This window comes from Mesoplodon bidens (genome assembly GCF_964165515.1).
Source record: "Mesoplodon bidens genome assembly, chromosome: 3".
Taxonomy (NCBI): domain Eukaryota; kingdom Metazoa; phylum Chordata; class Mammalia; order Artiodactyla; family Ziphiidae; genus Mesoplodon; species Mesoplodon bidens.
The window spans coordinates 34,909,352-34,928,156 of record NC_138178.1 but is presented as its reverse complement, the minus strand read 5'-3'; the positions used below and the strand labels follow the sequence as shown (position 1 = coordinate 34,928,156).

The 18,805-nt window shown below is 43.0% G+C and overlaps 1 protein-coding gene across 1 annotated transcript in view; it reads left to right on the top strand.

Moving 5' to 3' along the window:
- Positions 1-18,805, top strand: part of ADAMTSL3 (ADAMTS like 3) — a 367,745-nt gene that overhangs the window by 282,901 nt on the left and 66,039 nt on the right. The window contains 2 exon segments of the mRNA XM_081230123.1: positions 4,466-4,619; positions 15,580-16,654. Coding sequence (XP_081086249.1) covers positions 4,466-4,619; positions 15,580-16,654 — 1,229 coding nt within the window.

The following is an 18,805-nucleotide window of genomic DNA, read 5'->3' as shown; positions in this document are numbered from 1 at the left end:
CTAGCACACAACTGCATGAAAGGGATATTCACACACACACACACAATCTTATCAACAAGACAGTTTCAGCTTATTGATAAGACAGGTACTTAGGATAGAAATGCTCTTACTTGTTGACTGAAATAAATAGACTTGTAGAATCTTCTTCTAAATTGAGTATGCCTATTGCCACAGCTCAGTATCTTCACAGTCATTTACTGAGCACTGCTATGATTGATTACTCCAGGTACCAGGAATCTGAGACAATCAAGAATACAGTCTTCAATGAGCTCACAGTTGAATGAGGCAGACCGATGAAAAAAATTGTATATAAAGTCCAATAAAGTTGTCCCATCTACAGAAATAAGTGAAAATTGAGGGGAAACATCTGAGTCTGCCTGAGTCCCAGGAAAGTGTTGTAGAAAATGCAGCTTTAGAGTTTGGTCTGAAGGATGAGACCCGATTAGAGTCCTGAGAAAAGAAAACCAAAACAATGTAACAGAACAAAACTATAAATAAAAGATTCCAAGCACCACACTGAAAGGGCACACCATATACCTGGGAAAATTGACCCAGAGTGGTCAATATCAAGACATACTCTACTAAAGACACTGGATGTTAAAGATTAGAGAATAATGTGTTAGTGTTTCTAGGCAAAAGGACCAAGTCACTTACTAGGGAAAGAAAATCAGGTTAGCATCAGACTTCCCAACAATACCACTTCATAGTAGAAAACAATGGAGCAACATCTTCAATGTACTAAAAGAGGAAATGTGAACCAAGGATTTTCTGTCCTGCCCAACTGATCTTCAAGTTTGAAGGTCGCAGACAAATAGTTCCAAAGTTACAAGAACTCAGGGTATGTTGTTCCCATGAGCTCTTCCAGAGGAATCTACCATTTTTCTATGGAATAAATCATAGAAGCTTTGGCATAAAGTTGCTGTTTTGTGAGTCATAATTAATGGCACTGGTCCTGTCATCTATGCTGTCTCAGCTGTGAACCTTCTCTAATGGCACGCTAACCTTGAACTTAGCAGGTACAAGGTCACGTGAGACCTCCATCCAGAAGAGGGGTTTACAAATGGTCTTCCCATTCATAATGGGGAGAAAAAGTCAAATACTGATCATGAGAAATGGCTTATGAGTGGTGATTGGCAATTATGTAACTACTGTTTTTATATTCTATGGAAACCTCCTAGATGATGATTTGATGTGTTAAAAAAATACACCATAAGTTGCTAAGTGGTAATTTTTAATTATTTGTTCAAAAGCTTACAAAAAGCTTCCCTCTGTATTGAAAACTATTAATAATTAGGGCTTTCTGTTAAAGAGGACAATAAAGGCATCTAAAAAAATTCCATTCCCCTTCTGTGAAACCCAGCAAAATACCCACAAAGAGAATGAAAGAGCAGGAACATCCTGTCTTTAATGAACAATGAAATAAATGGCCACAAGCCCAAACTATCAATTATGAGACACACCTGCCAAAGACCGTAAAATCTGGACCAAAATGAGAGAGGGAAGGCTGAGGGCTGACAAAGATTTCCTCAGGCACGAGCAGGATATAGATTTCCCTGGGAGTAAGTGTGATGGTCCTGAAAGGCCTACTCAATGGTTCTTTGATTACAGACACTAGATGGGGGACCATGCGCTGCCCCTGAAAACACCGTGATTGTCCCTACAGAGCCATGGGGGAGATGGAGCTGCAGGAGAAGCCACATGTTTAGGCCTCCCAGCCAAGGAAGGCTGCAGAAATGGAGTGGTGTGGAGGAAGGAGGGCAGCAATTGCTGGATGATTACACCGTGAACGAGTTACTGAAGAGGCTGTTCCCTGAGTCCCACTGACCCTTTCAATGCCAAAATCTGAAGAGATATATGGGCAAAGGAAATAAAAATTTGGTGACAGACTGTTGAAGACAGCAAACTTATGGAAATGCACTAGCTCGTTCCCCAAACCCGTGGTATTCACAAACAGCCAGCTGCAGTTAAAAAGCTCCGGCAGGAGGGAGGAGATATGGGAACATATGTATATGTATAACTGATTCACTTTGTTATAAAGCAGAAACTAACACACCATTGTAAAGCAATTATACTCCAATAAAGATGTAAAAAACAAAAAGCTCCGGCATAAAAACTATGCATCGGGCTTCCCTGGTGGCGCAGTGGTTGAGAGTCCGCCTGCCGATGCAGGGGACGCGGGTTCATGCCCCAGTCCGGGAGGATCCCACATGCCACGGAGTGGCTGGGCCCGTAAGCCATGGCCGCTGAGCCTGCGCGTCCGGAGCCTGTGCTCCGCAACGGGAGAGGCCACAACAGTGAGAGGCCCACGTACCGCAAAAAAACAAACAAAAAAAACTATGCATCACAACTGGGGGAAAAAATTGAAGGGGAAGAAAGAAGTTAAGGTGTGGGGAAAGGAACAGGAAGCAAGAGTCACGTGAACAGCATAGTATCACAAAGGTATTACCCAGAGAAAAGTTCTGAAAAACAGACTCCATATTCCCAAGGAAATTATAGTCATGATGTCTGGGGGGAAAGTGGCTTTAAAATGAGGTTTGAGTTCAGAAAGAGATTATGAGTCAACAGAAGATGAAAAGACAACTTGGAATAGTCAGGGAAAAAAAGTGAAAAGAAGAACTTTAGACAGCAGCTTGTACTTTACAAGCAACAAAAAGTAATTAAAACGACTGGAAACAGAGAGCTATGGTATACAAGCTGGAATAACTCATATAAAATGATATGAAAAAGGGTAAGATGTAAAATGGGTTTTTAGAGGCAATGATGGATATGGAAAGGCAGAGAGAGGAGATTAGACCTAAGTGTAATTGGTATTTGTGAGAAGAACAAAACAAATGGAACAGAAAAATATTCAGAGATAATTAAGGGGAATTAGTTTCCTTTAATAAAAGCTTTAATTTGCAAGTCATAATGGTATACTACGTGCCACTGAAGTATGACCCACTAAGACATAGCCTGCTTAGGTGCTGAACTTCATTGGTAAAGAAAGGAGCCAAAGGGCTCTGAGCATAAAAGGCAAACAAATAAACAACAAAAATTCTCTGCTTGGCCTCCTACACCTTCACAGTAGCATTAGATGCAAGAAGACAGTGAAGCAGTGTCTGCACAGTTCAAAAGGAAAGGAAGTATGACCCAAGTATTTTCTCTTCATCTTGTTCTTCGTGTGGAAAGGCAAGAGAGGCAGTCAGAGCATACATACCCATAAGCCCGTCTCGAAAAACTTGCAGGGCCATGATGAAGCACCAAGATGACTAAAAATAAAAAATCCAGGAAGGCACAGATGCTGGTGAAAAAAGATGGAAGATGAATCGTAAATTCATTTAAGCACAGGATTAAGAGTAATCAACCAGCAGTTGCATCTCAGAACAGAACGTAAATATCAGAAAATCTTGATGTTAGCTAAATAATTTAACAAAAACAAATGGAATGTTTGCAGAGGAGAGATGGGTGAGAGGAAATGTAAATGTGCTTACCAGATACTCTTGTTAAGTCAAAATATGTCAGTAAAAATAAGTACCCGAACCTCTTGTTGGTTTCTTTCATCTTCTTTCTTAACTTCAGAGAGTTCTTTTGGGAATTAATCACTTAATAGTGGAAAAAAATCCGCATTCAGCAACTCTTTTAATCTTATTTTAGTTTATTTTTTTCTAATATACCTAATAAAATTGCAGTAAAATTTTAAATTAAAATTTCATGTACACATGTAATTGACTACCAAATATCAATGTTATAGACACAGTGATTATCAAATATTAATGTTCTTTTACGTAGAGCAGTTTGGGTGTTTTTTAAAACAAAAACTTTCCTTTTATACTTTTCTACTCCTTGAATTCTTGATCATGGGTGTATGTCATTTTTTAATTTTAATTTTTTTTTATTGAACTATAATTGACATATTATATTCGTTTCAGGTGTGCAACATAGTGATTCAATGTTTGTATACGTTATGAAAAGATCACCACAATAATTCTAGTCACCATACAAAGTTAATACCATATTATTGTCTATATTATGTCATTTTTTAAAAAGCAAAGTCATCCTACTATATTAATAGCTAAAAATAAATTAGATTAGATATCTGAAAAATAAATTAGATATCAATTACAAGACCATAAAACCGCACGATAATAAATTACTAGAAATTAGTTACTATCTCAGAAAGAAAGAAAGAAGAAAGTAAGGAGGAAGGAAGGAAGGAAGGAAGGAAGGGAGGGAGGGAGGAGGGGAGGGAGGGAGGAAAGGAAGAGAGAAGAGAAAAGGCAGAGGGGAGGGGAGGGGAGTGATGGGGAGTGGTGGGGTGAGGGAAAATCTCCATCTCCTAAAAGATGTTCAAGCCTAGGAAGTGCTTACTTATTGGTGCACCCATACATAACACCCCTCCTGTTTCACCGTAGGAGACGTCGCTGTTGCTGCGGGGGATGTGTCTGCTCACACTCCGTTTGACTCTGTCTCCCGATTCTCATTACAGTGTTCTGTCAGTTGTGGTGTTGGAACCCAGCGGAGACAGCAGGTATGCCAAAGGCTGACGGCCAAAGGCCGGCGTGTTCCCCTCAGTGAGACCGTGTGCAGGCATCTACCTGGGCCCCCTCTTGCGAGATCTTGCCGAATGCCTGTGTGCAGGAGTAAGTATGGAAAGTCCACGCTTCACCATATATGCCGATTCTGTTCCTCTCCCCGAGTGGCTTCATCTTCCATAGAGCAACACGTTTCTAATCTGTAGGTAAAGCAAATCAAGCAGAATTCAGGATTGTTATAAGCGGCAAATGGTATAATATTGAAGACCAAGATACAGCTCTAAGAAAAGTCAGTTTGAAGAAATATCCACCCGCTTCACAAATGCATCCTGTGTATATACATACATATACGTACATATATATATGTACGTATATGTATGTATATATACTACTAAGTTTACCAGCAACTTTCCTGAAGAAACTTACCAAGTAAGAAAAACGATAGTAACTTTAAAAAATGTCATAGCATTCATGGCATTTATTGAGCACTTACTCTGTGGAGTTCCTTGCAGACATTACTGCACTGTCTTATTTAGTCCCCAGCAACATTGTGAGCCAGGTATTATCCCCATTGAGAGATGAGGAATCCAAGACGTAGAGAAGGTCCGAGATTTGACCAAGGATCTGTAGCTGCCAGTTGGGCCTCTTGGCCTCTTTGACCACAAATCTGTCTGATTCCTGAGCCCACACTCTTAGCCACCTCTCTGTGGTGATTCATAGACAACATTAATTTTTTTTCCCTGGGAATTCTTTGAGAATAAGTTTTCAAAATCTTGAGATTCCAAAAATTCGAGATCCCCAAGTTTTATCGTATCCTGGAATTCAAGAATGTCTGTGGCGTGTGGCGCAGTGTCATGCTTCAAGCTGCTTACCTGTCTGATTTTTATTAATTGTGGATGGTTGCATAGCAATGTGGCTGGACCGTAAACTGTCTTGGAGCAGAGTGAAATTAAATTCTGGCAGCTTCCTCTAAAATAATAACAGAATAACACGTGGAATACATCGTGGTTATTAGGGCATGCAATATGGTAGAAGATGAAGTTGTAAATTATTATGGCATGCAGTAGAAAGCAGAGTAAAAGGATAAGTTTTAGGGAGAAAAAAAAGCAGGAAAAAAAGACAGTCGTATTTCCCCTTGACCCTATCTCATTCCCTAGCTTGCCAACATGTAGGTCATGGAAGCAGACAAGAGACAGGAATGCATTCTCCCAGCACAGCCAAGTCACCCCGAGCTGGGCCTCCACTTCAGCCATAGCCTGGCCTGATGCCATCACCTTGGATCAATGGCCCTGGCTTGCATAAATTTGGCTTCTCCCTCTGCACGCTCCTATGGCATCCTCTTCTCCCCACCACCGTATCAGAGCCGAGGGATGAGCTTGGCACAGACCCATTCTCCCTACCTCTCCTGCCTCTGCACCATTTTCCCTCTGTCATCACACACTTAGCACGTACACCGCCCTCATCCCACCTTCAAATGCATCGTGTGCGGACCTCCAGCATCCTTTCTACCTTTCACCAGGACACACCACCACCAGGTCCATTCTTTCTCTCCAACATCTGCCAACACCTAGGACAACCAGCATCCATGTGGATGACTTTCTCACACCCTGATATCCCAATTTCCCAACATGGTCAGTTTCACTGACAGCCATCCCCTTGGCAGGGTGACACCCTAGACTTCCTCATTTCTTGGTACTTAAATAGCTGCCTGCTCTTCTACCATTCCCCACCTGGCCCCTGCTTATTTAGTTAATGCTTCACTGTGACCTCTGGTTCTTCCTTCCCTGTTGTCCCCAAACTTCCTGCTCTTGCACTAGAAACCACTCCTATTGGCTGGCATTTCCTCATCACTCACTTAACCAATTCTAGAGTCAGATCACTATGCCCTTCCTTAACCCACTACCTCAATCACCCTGCTCATCTTCAACCCTGGTGGGTTACCTTTTAGGTGATCTTTTTTTACTGTGTCATCATTTTTAATTACAACCATGTATATAAATGATAACACACAGAATAAGTTGAGAGAACAAGGAGATGTAAAGGAATTAATGATTTTATCTTGTGTCACAGATCAGATAACAGCTGAGTAGGACTCCTGTTTCACAGAGTTGACTGTTTCAGATAATAAAGCGAGGTAATTTATCACATCCACATGATTTTAAAACCTAAGAAACCTCTTTTATATTTTAACCAAAATAACACAAAATAACAAACAAACAAACAAAGATCGGTTTGCATACATATTTAACGAATGTGCATACATAATATTTTTAACAGTATACAAAATCAATGCATTTCACCATGTCAATTCAAGCAGAATTCCATCTTTCTAGATATAAACTGAACATCTCTTGTCATACATACTTTCTGACCTACCACTGCAGATCACATGCAGGCTTAGGTACTTTGTGCAATCTCCTTTAAAAGAATCCATAATGTCATGTCTCAAGGCAATTAGGATGACATCACCTTTTAGGTGATTTTTATTTGCTTGTTTTTTAGTTCCCTGACCTGAGCTACTGGGATTTGCTGAAGAAAATAATATCACCATCCTGATTAGACATACTTCATATTCATGCTATCTGATTTACCTGGGCAATAATGTGTGGGTGTTTTTCCTCTTCCTAATAATTCCCAAGAAATTCATCATAGCAGCTATTTCGTAACCACTCTAGTGGCCCCAAGTTCCCATTTCTCTGTGGATAAACTCATCTTTTATTCCTCTATTCTGACTGTCCTCTCTCCTTCATGTCACATCCACACCCTTTGCTCACCAGACTGGAAAAGTATGGTCTTCTTTGTAGGCCTAATCCCTCAGTTATGGAAGAGGTGTGAAGACAAGAAAGATCAAGCCCAACTATGCTGTGATCTTTATTCTTTGTCAAGGCTCCACTTCTAGAAATGTGTCCTAATCAGTGCCTTGAGTTTAAGTAAAACCCATCCTCTATGGAGGAATCTTCTTGCTCCTCGTTTTGACCCTTTTAATGTGCAGTGGGGTGGAGGGCAAGGTCGGGGGTGGGAGGGGGGGGTGTCAAGATGTCTTGAGCTCCCCCTAGAGGCCAGCGGTGCACCATACAGTCCAGTTATACCGACTGCCTGCTTCTCCCCAGACCTTCCCTGCATTCTCCCACCTCCAGCTTTTACCCCTTGCTTAAATTCTTCCCTCTGCCATATCTAGCAACTGACATTCTTCCCATTCTTGAAGGACCAGTACAAACCCTACCTTCCCCAGTAATCTTTCTCAGTTGCACTTAATCTCTGAAAAGTAATATGACATTGTGGTTAAGCCAACTTGAGTTCAAATCTCATTTCTATCAGTATCTCATCATGTGACATTGGGCAGGTTATTTAATCTCTGTGAGTCTCAGTTTTTTATCTATAAAATGGGAATAGTAGTTGTACCTACCTCATAGAATTGTTTTGAGAATTAATGCCTAGAAAGTGCTTAGAAACAGTGCCGGGTACATACTATATTATAGGCTCAAAAGTATTAGTTATTTTTAATGTCATTATCACTTTAATTCCTATTATAGCTTTAAGATAGGATAAAATGTAACAGAGTAACTAGTATTGTGTCCTCTGGCTTACTAGGCTATAAGTTTATATGGGGTAGCTAGGCAGTAGCTCTGGACAGTTTTTCCACGTAGGCCCCCAAAGCACTTACCATAATGAGTTGTACCCAAAGACATGCTTTTCAAATATGTCAGGCTTGGATCATCCTCAGATTGCTATAAAAAGCCTACCTGTCTTGGTTTCCAATCAGGCATCTAAAGAAAACAAAAGATAATAGGAATATCGTGTTTGTGTTTAGACATTTTTCAATTATGGCTCCTGGTTTTAAAGGTTCCCAAGTTTTGGTGAAGAATTCTTATTTTTCACCCAAGTACTGACATCAAAATAGTTGGAGGACTTCCCTGGCGGTCCGGTGGTAAGACCACACTTCCACTGCAGGGGGCACGGGTTCGATCCCTGGTCGGAAAACTAAGATCCCACATGCCACATGGTGCAGCCAAAAAAAAATTTTTTTTGAGGGAGGGGAGGCACCCAGGCATGTACTATATGATGAAAATGTCAAGAAACATATGCCTCATCCCCTTCCCAGTTTATCTCAAACCCACTCGCTTCTCTCCAGCTCTTGGTCTTCCTCCTTGTACCAGCCCAGCGTCTGCCTTTTCAGCTCTCATTATAGAGAGCTTCTACTCTTCCTCTATGCCTTCTCAGATTCCAGTAACACCCACCCCTGCCTGCCTGACATAGCTGTAGCCCTTGGAAACCCAGACAGGCACAGGGCTACCTCGCCAGCACCCCTCTTGGGCTTGTGTCACCTCCTGCAGCATCCAACAGCATACGTTTATTTTATCTTTTGCTCAGTCATTCATTTGTTATTCATTCAATAAACAGTAAGAATTTTCTCTTACTGTTTACTCTTACTTACTGTTTACTCTTGTTTATATGTACCAGACACTATGCTATGCCCCAAGGACAGAGATGATCTCTCTGCCTGGGCATATGTTGCTTTCAGTATCAGAGGATAGCGTTTCCTTATTAATTCTTTCAGGAATCATTCATCAAGTGCTACTGTGTTTTAGATGTTATGATACAAAATGAAAAGGATCCCTTCTCTTGTCTCTAAGAACTCATAGTCTAGTGGGAGAGAGACATATATAAACAAATAAGGAGAATAAAGTGCCAATGATATCATAAAAGGATGCAGAAGTGCTCACTGCTGCTGGGGGATGTGAGGAAGAGTTTCAAAAAGGAAGAAGCTTTGAGCAGAATTCTGAAAGCTGTGTCCATTCATCAGATCCACACAGGACACAGGAGAATCTGGGAAAAGAGAACAGTGTCGGCAAAAGTGGGGCATGACAAATGGAGTGGTATGTTTGGGGAAACTGCAGGCAATTCCATAGGATTAGAACTGAGGTTGAAGGTGGGTTATGGTGAAAGGGAAAGCTTGAGAGGTGAGCTGTAGAGCATCTTGAACCCCATAATGAGGAGTTTAGATTTTATCAAAGAAGGAAGTGACATAGTCAGATTTTATTTTGGTTTATTTACTCAGACAGCTGTCTAGATATATTTTTTACATTAATTTTTATTGGAGTATAGTTGCTTTACAATGTTGTGTTCGTTTCTCCTGTATAGCAAAGTGAATCAGCTATACGTATACACATATCCCCTCTTTTTTGGATTTCCTTCCCATTTAGGTCACCACAGGGCATTGAGTAGAGTTCCCTTTGCTATACAGCAGGTTCTTATTATATCTGTTTTATACATAGTAGTGTATATGTGTCAGTCCCAGTTTCTCGCAGCCTCCCTTCCCCCACTGGTATCCAAACGTTTGTTCTCTACATCTGTGTCTCTGCTTTGCAAATAAGTTCGTCTGTATCATTTTTCTAGATTCCACATATAAGTGATATTATACGATATTTGTTTCTCTCTTTCTGACTTACTTCACTCTGTATGACACTCTCTAGGTCCATCCACGTCTCTGCAACTGGCACAATTTCCTTCCTTTTATGGCTGAGTAATATTCCATTGTATATATGTACCATATCTTCCTTATCCATTCCTCTGTTGATGGACGTTCAGGTTGCTTCCATGTCCTGGCTATTGTCAATAGTGCTTCATATATGGATATATTGGAAAAATATGAGAGTGCAGGCAGGGAGTCTAGTCAAGGGGATATGACGATCTCTAGGTGAGAGAGTGTGAGGATAGAAGCAGTGAGGCTACATTCTAACAATGTTTCAGATGTCCCATCTAAGTACCTGATGGCTGGCTAGAGTTGGGAGCGAAAAGGACAGTGGTGTGCTTGTCAGTGTTTAACAAGCAGCTCTGGGGCAAGGTGGGTGGCGAGGAGGGAGAGGTTGCTGTCATTTGTTACCTTTTCTGATTTCTGTGGTGTAGATACTCCCGTCATGGTTGGTTTCTGGCTACCAACGTGGCATCATTGAATGCAGAGTTGGGAATGGATAGTAACAGTCTCACCGACCAGTGAGTCTGTGAGAGGAAGGGCCAGCATGCCAGTGGACAGGGAAAAATCGAGATGACTCTAGAATCTGCCTGGAGGAGGTTGGTAGAAGGTGAAGCCATTAACATAGGGCATATAGGAAGAGGAGGACTGTTGGGATGGGTTAGGGAGGCAGAGATAAAGTGTTTAGGTTACAATATTTTAAACTTGAAGTAGCAGGAAGAGATTTCCAGTCAGCAGTGGACTATTAGATCTTGTGCTCTAGAGAAAGGTCTAGGTTAGACAGATCAACTTGGGAGGCGTCAACCTAGAGTTATTAGTTACAACTACAAGATCATCCAAAGAAAAGTTTAGAGCAAGAAGAGAAAGGGAGGAAGTGGCCAAGCACTGACACCTGAGGGGTGGTAGCAACAGCCAGCAGCATGCTGGCAACGAACAGTGGTGGGAAAGGACCAGAAGAAGGGTTTAAAAAAATGGTGGGGAGGCGAGACTTTTCCATGAACCGAGTGATTACGGGCGCCATGTGTCCTAGAAGAGTCAAGTACGAATACTGAAGGGAGACATTGTATTTGTCACTAGGGGACCATTGGTGGCCTTTCCCTGAGAGCTTTTAGTGCGGTGCTGTGAGCAGTAGCTCATCTACCCTCGGTTGAAAAGTGCATGAGAACCAAGTGTGGAAGCCGTTCCTTCAGCCTGATGAGACACTTACTGTGTAATCTTCATGGGGCTTCACAGCCCATTTAACCAGTCCCGCCTATAGCATCCCTTGTAGCCTCCTCTCAGCTACCTGTGTTTCTACCCTAAAGAGAATCTGAAAAAAAAGCTGCCCGGGTTCTTGATAGAGCTCCAAAGGGGCTTGTGAGATCCTCCATGCCAGTGGGAGCAATGGGGGTCAGCACCAACCAAGCAGCCCCATCCAGAGCTGGATTCTGAGGGGCCTGGGTTCCACAGGGTAATAAGAAGGCTTAGAGGCTGCTTTGCAGCCAAAGCCCATTTGGGAGTGGCAGGAGTCACGTGATGGTGAGACCAAGTGGAAACATCCAGCACAGGTGGCTTGGGGCAGAAACCTGGCATGGTGCCAAGACTTAGTGTCATGGCAGGGACACAACTGGAATTAGGGCTGGACACGAGCAGGCAAAGAGCAGAGGCAATTGCGATAAACAGCCTCGGGCACCAGAGCTGGCCTTTACTCGGTAGGGCAGGCTGACACTGAGGCCAGAGGGAGGACCTCCAGAAGAAAGATCTTTTCGTTTTCTGGAAACGCCAAAAGATGTGGCATTTCTCATATCCAGCACAGTGGGAGAGTGGAGGGATGGGTTGGTACCCTCGCACTGCCCGCAGGCCCTCCAGGAGGATGCCATCACTGCCTGGCCACTCTCTATCTCATCAGGCTTGTCCAGTGTGGCAGTTTGGGGGCATATCCAGATGCAGGAGGAGGCAGTCACCCAAAACCAGACCAGTTTCTTGCCCAAGAACTGTGTCTGATGAGGCCACGCTCCAGGCACTGCTCCAGAGGAACTCACCGGAGTCCCAATAGAGGAATTGGCCCATGCCGTGGGACCTGGCAGCCTGGCAGAGCCTGATCCCAGATCCCTCCCCAGGCAAACATGCTAACTGAACTGCTGCACACCCAGCGTGAGTAATTGCTAAACAGGCCTGGTTGGGAATGGAGCTGGGGCCACAGGGCCTGCCTTCCAACAGATGGGCATGCAGCCAGAGGGAGCGGCTGAGCTGCTTGTGTGGCTCACCCAGCCATGGGCAGGTCCTTTACCAAGGCTAAACACTGCCTGTCACCTGCAGATTCCCCAGCCTGCTTTTGAAGGAGTCAGGTCCCATCTACTTTAAGCCCCAAGCTCAGCTGAGGGACATCTGGCTACCAGTGGATCTGAATGTAATTAGAACCCTTCTCCATGGTAATTAGAAACCATCTCCATGGCAATTAGAACCCATCTCCGCACAGGATGCTGTGTGGGCTTATGCCAGCCTCAGACCATCTCCAGCCTGAAGCATCGAGCCAGGCACGTGCTGCATTCCCCATGTGGGCTCCTGCACCTTCCCAGTAAGAGCAGGAACGTTCAAGCTATGGCCTCATCTGTAGCAGCCCTCAGAGTCTGTCTCCACACATCTCTCTCAGTTGCATGAGTTCAAAAGTCTGACTCTGACCCAGCTTAAACTCCGATTTTGAAGAACAGGTTTCAAAGCCATCCACGTGCACATTTATCTTTCCCATTGTCCGCCACTGAGGGATCAATGACCAGACAGGGTGTTCAACTGAATCCTTTTAAATGATAATAAAAAGAGATCTTTATAGGCGCATATAAACACATATATGTAGATATTATGGATATGTATGTGTATAGACATACATACATACCGTGCATTGTGACAACAATAGGCCACTGATAAGTATTCATAAAATGCAACCAGATAAGTAAAATTAGAAACCAGTGAATAATAAAAAAGGAAAACAAACAAGGCTAATATAGGATTATGTCTTGAATTTTGCACTTCTGTTATGTGTGGGCACAAATTTAGCTCTAAACTTGATAACGTAACTATCTTGGAAAAGGCAACCTGGTCGATTACACGGTTCAGTGTTTATTGGGTAGGAAATGGACTAATTACTCAGAGGAAAGTGTAAGAGTTCCTGATGGTGAGACCACAAAGAAATCCTCCTACCTCCTCCTTACAGAGGACACTGCAAGTTGTGAAGACTTTGGCAGGGTTCGCACAGAAAACACAGTTGCTCTTTCTGATTTTCCCTTCCCTCTTCACCAGTAGCATCCCATCAGATTACCTTTGAGTTAATGCAGTGGGACGCTCCGGGGCAGTGGTCCTCAACCTTCGCTGCCCATTTCAGTCACCTGGGGAGCTTTTAAAAAGTCTGATGCCCAGGCTGTTCCCCATAAGTCAGAATTTCTGGAGGTGGGACCCAGGGTATTGAGATGAAAAAACAATAATAGCAGGTGTTTTGAATGTGCAGCAAAGTTTGAGAGCCACTGCCTATAGTCAGAGTTGACATTGAAACTCTACACACCAGAGTTGTAACTGGTTGTTAAAGTAGGGAAATACTTCCCCAATGGTTAGTAAGTAGCCTCTGCCTGAACCCCACGACTGTCTCCGAGCTGCTGGGACCCTCCTGCCAGGAGCCGTCTGACCTCCTCATAGTGTAACAATGTTGGGAGAGGGAACACTGCCAAGACCTGGTCCAGTGCTACAGCTGCCATCTGCTCCGGTTGACTGCACCCTCGCCATGCAGATTGTTAAGTATTTGGCATAGCATCTCTGCCTATAATAATAGATGAACCATAAATTTACCAGGAATCCTTCTGCTTTTGATCATTGTTGAACAGCGGTAAGTCCAAAACTGTATATTCCCAACCGAAAGAAAACCTGTATGCCTTAACTGGCTGAGGGGAGCTTGACACCCTCTGTGAAGGGTCTGCGTCCCACTAGGGAAAGGTGTATGCATGACAGGCCACCCCGCTCCTTAGAGATGAGCCGAGGGGAGCGTTCTCAGGCAGAGCCGTGGACAAGGGGCCTGGCCTATGAACTGCATCTCTGTGGAATTTGCATGCAAACTCACTATGCCTGTCCCTCACTTAGAACATTCTCTACCACAACCCTGTTGTTATGCACCCAACCCTGTTGCTTTTCTGAACGTACGGGCACCACCACAGCCCAGCAGGCAGGCAGACCCTAAAGGGATCATGAGCCACCCGAGAGGAGTCCAGGAGTTATTCTGGCAAACCAAGGTACTGGTGAACACACTCTAGTTCGTGCCCAGGGCCTGAGAAGTCCGTCTAAGCGGAGTTTTAATCTGGTTCTCCTCCCAGCATATCCCTGCCAGTGCTACAACCAGGAGGAGCCGTAACCGGGGTCCTCCAAGGTTCTGATGCCCACCCTCCCCCCACCCCATCTCATGACCTGAATTCCACAGTGCCATTTCTGTGGATCCAGTCTCTCTTCTGTCACTTCCTCCTTCCAGGCCCTCTAGCCCACGCTCCACCATCTACGCATGGACCTAAGTACATCTTCAAAAAGGAATCAGTCTCCCACCTGTATCAAGCCCCCCTACTCACTTCAGAATCACCCTAGAATGCACTGAGGCCTTCCTTCCCGCAGGTAGACAGAGGGAGAGAGTCACTGCTCTTGGGGGATGGGATCTGAGGAGTGTCCTCTTTGGCCTTAGCCCATTAACTGCAGCCAATGCCCAGGAACAAGCAAGAGTCAGCCGACCCTTGATCCGTCTCAGCTTGCCCTGTTGTTTGCTGGCTGGACCTGCCTTTGTCCGCTGACAGTAGTCATATATGAGAGCTTTTAAGTGCCCGCTAATGTGCTGTGCACTTGATATAAATGCTCTAACCTGTCACATTCCTCTGACAAAGGTGCTAACATTACCCACATTTTATGAGTGAGAAAACTGAGGCTCAGAGAGGTTAAATGACTTGTGCAAATGGCGGTGCTAAGATTCAAACTCAGATTCATCTGGCTTCCAAGTGCCTGTCCTACCTTTTCTTCTTTGATCTCTTGCTTCTTTAGGCCCCCATGCTAGTTTAACTGACCCGCTTGGGTTATCTGCTGCAGTTGGCCAGCTTCATCCTCCTTTTCAGATCCTTCAAACGCATTCACTCCTCTCCCCAACCACTGCCTCCCTCAGATTTGGGGTACCCCTGGCCAAGCCATACTAGATTCTCAGGGGCCTCCTCCCCTAGGTGGTGGAGGCCCCACATATCAGACATCCCCTTACTGATGGAAACATTTAACCACTTAACCTCATGCCTCCCCAAACCAGAGCTTTGTAAAATAATTTATATGCTCCCGTGCAATTCATTCAAACATGCATTCTTTGCTGCTAAAGTACCAGATAGTTGTGAAATTTACCCCCATCTAAGGATGTATTTTATACATATATATATATATATATATATATATATATATATATATATATCATTACTTATGTTTTAGTTCTCAAATGTCTTAAAAGAGGAAAAAAGAATTTGTTGACTTGTGCCAGCCTTGGAAGATTACAGTCAAAAAGTTTTCATTATTGAGATATTTGTGTTTTCTTTTCTTTCTTTTTTTTTTTTCCTACAGAAATGCAACCAGGGAGGACAAAGACCAACCTTGGCAAGCAGGGTCCTCAGATCCTTGGTGTCCAGAGAGTCTACATTCAGACAAGGGAAGAGAAGCGCCTTAACCTGACCGTCGGGAGCAGGGCCTATTTGCTGCCCAACACATCTGTGATTATTAAATGCCCAGTGCGACGATTCCAGAAATCTCTGATCCAGTGGGAGAAGGATGGCCATTGTCTGCAGAACTCCAAACGACTCGGCATCACCAAGTCAGGCTCACTAAAAATCCACAGCATTGCAGCCCCCGACATCGGCATGTACCGGTGCATTGCAGGCTCTGCCCAAGAGACAGTGGTGCTCAAGCTCATTGGCACTGACAACCGGCTCATTGCACCCCCAGCCCTCAGAGGGCACACAGGGGAATATCCTGGGATGGACCACAACGAAGCCAATAATTTGGGAGCCATGTGGCATAAGATGAGGCAGAAGTGGAGTAACAAAAATGAGCTTTATTTGGACGATGGCCAAATTCATCACCAGCCTCTCTTAAGAGCTCTGTTGGGCCACTGCAGCCATTCTGCAGGAAACGCCAACTCCTGGGAGTTTGAGAAAAAGCAGTTTGAATCCGCAGTTAAACAGGGAGCCTACAGCATGGATACCGCCCAGTTTGATGAACTGATAAGGAACATGAGTCAGCTCATGGAGACCGGAGAGGTCAGTGATGACCTTGCGTCCCAGGTGATATATCAGCTGGTGGCCGAGTTAGCGAAGGCGCAGTCTGCACATGTGCAGTGGAGGGGCATCCTGGGAGAGGCGCCTCCCGTGGCTAACCTAAGGGGGGAAACGGGAAGTGTGCCCCAAAGCTCAAATTCGAAAAACTCAGGCAAGCTGACATTCAAGCCAAAGGGACCTGTTCTTTTGAGGCAAAGCCAGCCCACCTCGATTTCTTTTAATAAAACAGTAAATTCAAGGATTGGAAATACAGTCTACATTACAAGAAGGACGGAGGTTATCAATATACTGTGTGAGCTTGTTACCCCCGGTGAGGCCACATATACATGGACCAAGGATGGAGCATTGTTACGACCCTCCGAAAAGTAAGTAAAATAAGAATACAGTGTTTCCTCTGTAATACTGTCTTAATGGTTCTTCTTCCAGCTTTCTTGAAAATATTTTCAAATCCCTTCTCCTAAGAATGTGTTTCCAACAGGATTCTTTAGGAAAGAAACTCAAAAATGTTAGGGTATGGAATGTAAAATAGTTAGCTAGTGGGAAGCAGCAGCATAGCACAGGGAGATCAGCTCAGTGCTTTGCGACCATCTAGAAGGGTGGGAGGAGATATGGGGATATATGTATACATATAGCTGATTCACTTTGGTGTACCACAGAAACTAACACAATATTGTGAAGCAATTATACTCCAATAAAGATCTATTTTTTAAAAAAAGAAAGAAAATCAAGGTAGTCTTTACTTCACCATCATTTTAAAGTGGAGGGCTAAATGGCTACCAGTTCTAGGAGAACAGTTACTTTCTTCTCAGCCTACTATAGATAAGATTGTTTCCTGGCTTCCATTTTTGTTGTTGAAAAGTGTGTTGTTAATGTAATTATCCATTGGTAGGTAATATGTCCTTCTCTGTTTATCTTTCAAAATTTATTCTTATCTTTGGTGCTCTGCAGTTTTATGATGGTCAATCTACGTGAGTGTCTTGTTTTATTTATCTTGCTTGAAATTTCCTGCACTTTCTGTACTGAGGATACATATCTTTTATCAGTTCTGGAAAATTCTCAGCCCACTTTCTTTTTGAATATAGCTTTTTCTTCTTTCTTCCTAGAACTCCAAATAAATGTATGTGAGAATTTCTCTGTCTCAATCTTCCCTGTGTTTTTTTTTTTTTTTTTTTTTTTTTTGCGGTACATGGGCCTCTCACTGTTGTGGCCTCTCCCATTGCGGAGCACAGGCTCCGGATGTGCAGGCCCAGCGGCCGTGGCTTACGGGCCCAGCCGCTCCACGGCATGTGGGATCTTCCCGGACTGGGGCATGAACCCGTATCCCCTGCATCGGCAGGCGGACTCTCAACCACTGCGCCACCAGGGAAGCCCTTTCCTGTGTTACAACCTCTCTTTCATACTGCCTCTTTTACTTTCTAGTTTGCTACTTGTCTCTTCAGCATTGTAAAAAACTAAGTGGATATTAGCCCACCCACTTAGTTTTCCATTTCAGTGACCACATATATAATTTTTAGAAGTTCTGTTTGGTTATTTTGTGGATTGTTGAATAATTTTTGATAGTCTGTCAAGGTGTTCTTCTATTTATGTATATATTATGTAAAGTATAAGATTATACATTAAATATAAATAATCCAAAAGCTCCAACTAAAAGCCAGAGATTGTCAGATGATAACAAAGCAACAACTAAAATATAGGTTGTCAACAAGAAGTTCACTTCAAATGTAAAAACACAGATAGGTTAAGAGTAAAAGGATGGAAAGCAGCATATCAAATAAATGCATACTTGAATGTTTCTAACAGCCTTATTCATAATAGCCCCAAACTGGAAATAGGCCAAATGTCCATCAACTGATGACTTTGTAAACAAATTATGGTATGTCCATAAAATGGCAAATGCTCACCATAGATAAGGAAGGAGCTACGGATATATACATCAATATGGGTGAATATCAAAACCATTATGTTAAGTGAAAGAAACCAAGCATAAAAGACTACATACTTTATAATAATTCCATTTATATGAACTTGTAGCAAAGACAAAATTACAGTGATAGAAAGAAGGTCAATGGTTGTCATAGTCCTAAGGTTTTGGGGGAGGGGACTTGACTGCAAGGGAGCAAAGGAAACTTTTTGAGGTTATAGAAATGTTATATATCTTGCTTGTGGTGGTGGCTACACGAATGTATACATGTGTCAGAAATCAAATTGTACACTTAAAGTTAGTGAATTTTATTGCCTGATAATTACAGTTCAATTTATAAAATGTGTCTCAAAACAAAAAATCTTAATAGTATTATACTTCCTTTTCCCCTCTCTCATGTGCTAATTTTTATCATACATTTTACTTCTACTTACATTATATACTCTAAAATGTGTTGCTACTGTATGTATTCCATACAATCACCTGTCAAAGGAATTTTAAAATGAAAAAAAAAAAAGTCAGGGTATGGTTTTCACATGTGCATGGGAATTCTCAAAATGAAATCATACTGTCCCAATCACTATCACATAGGTGT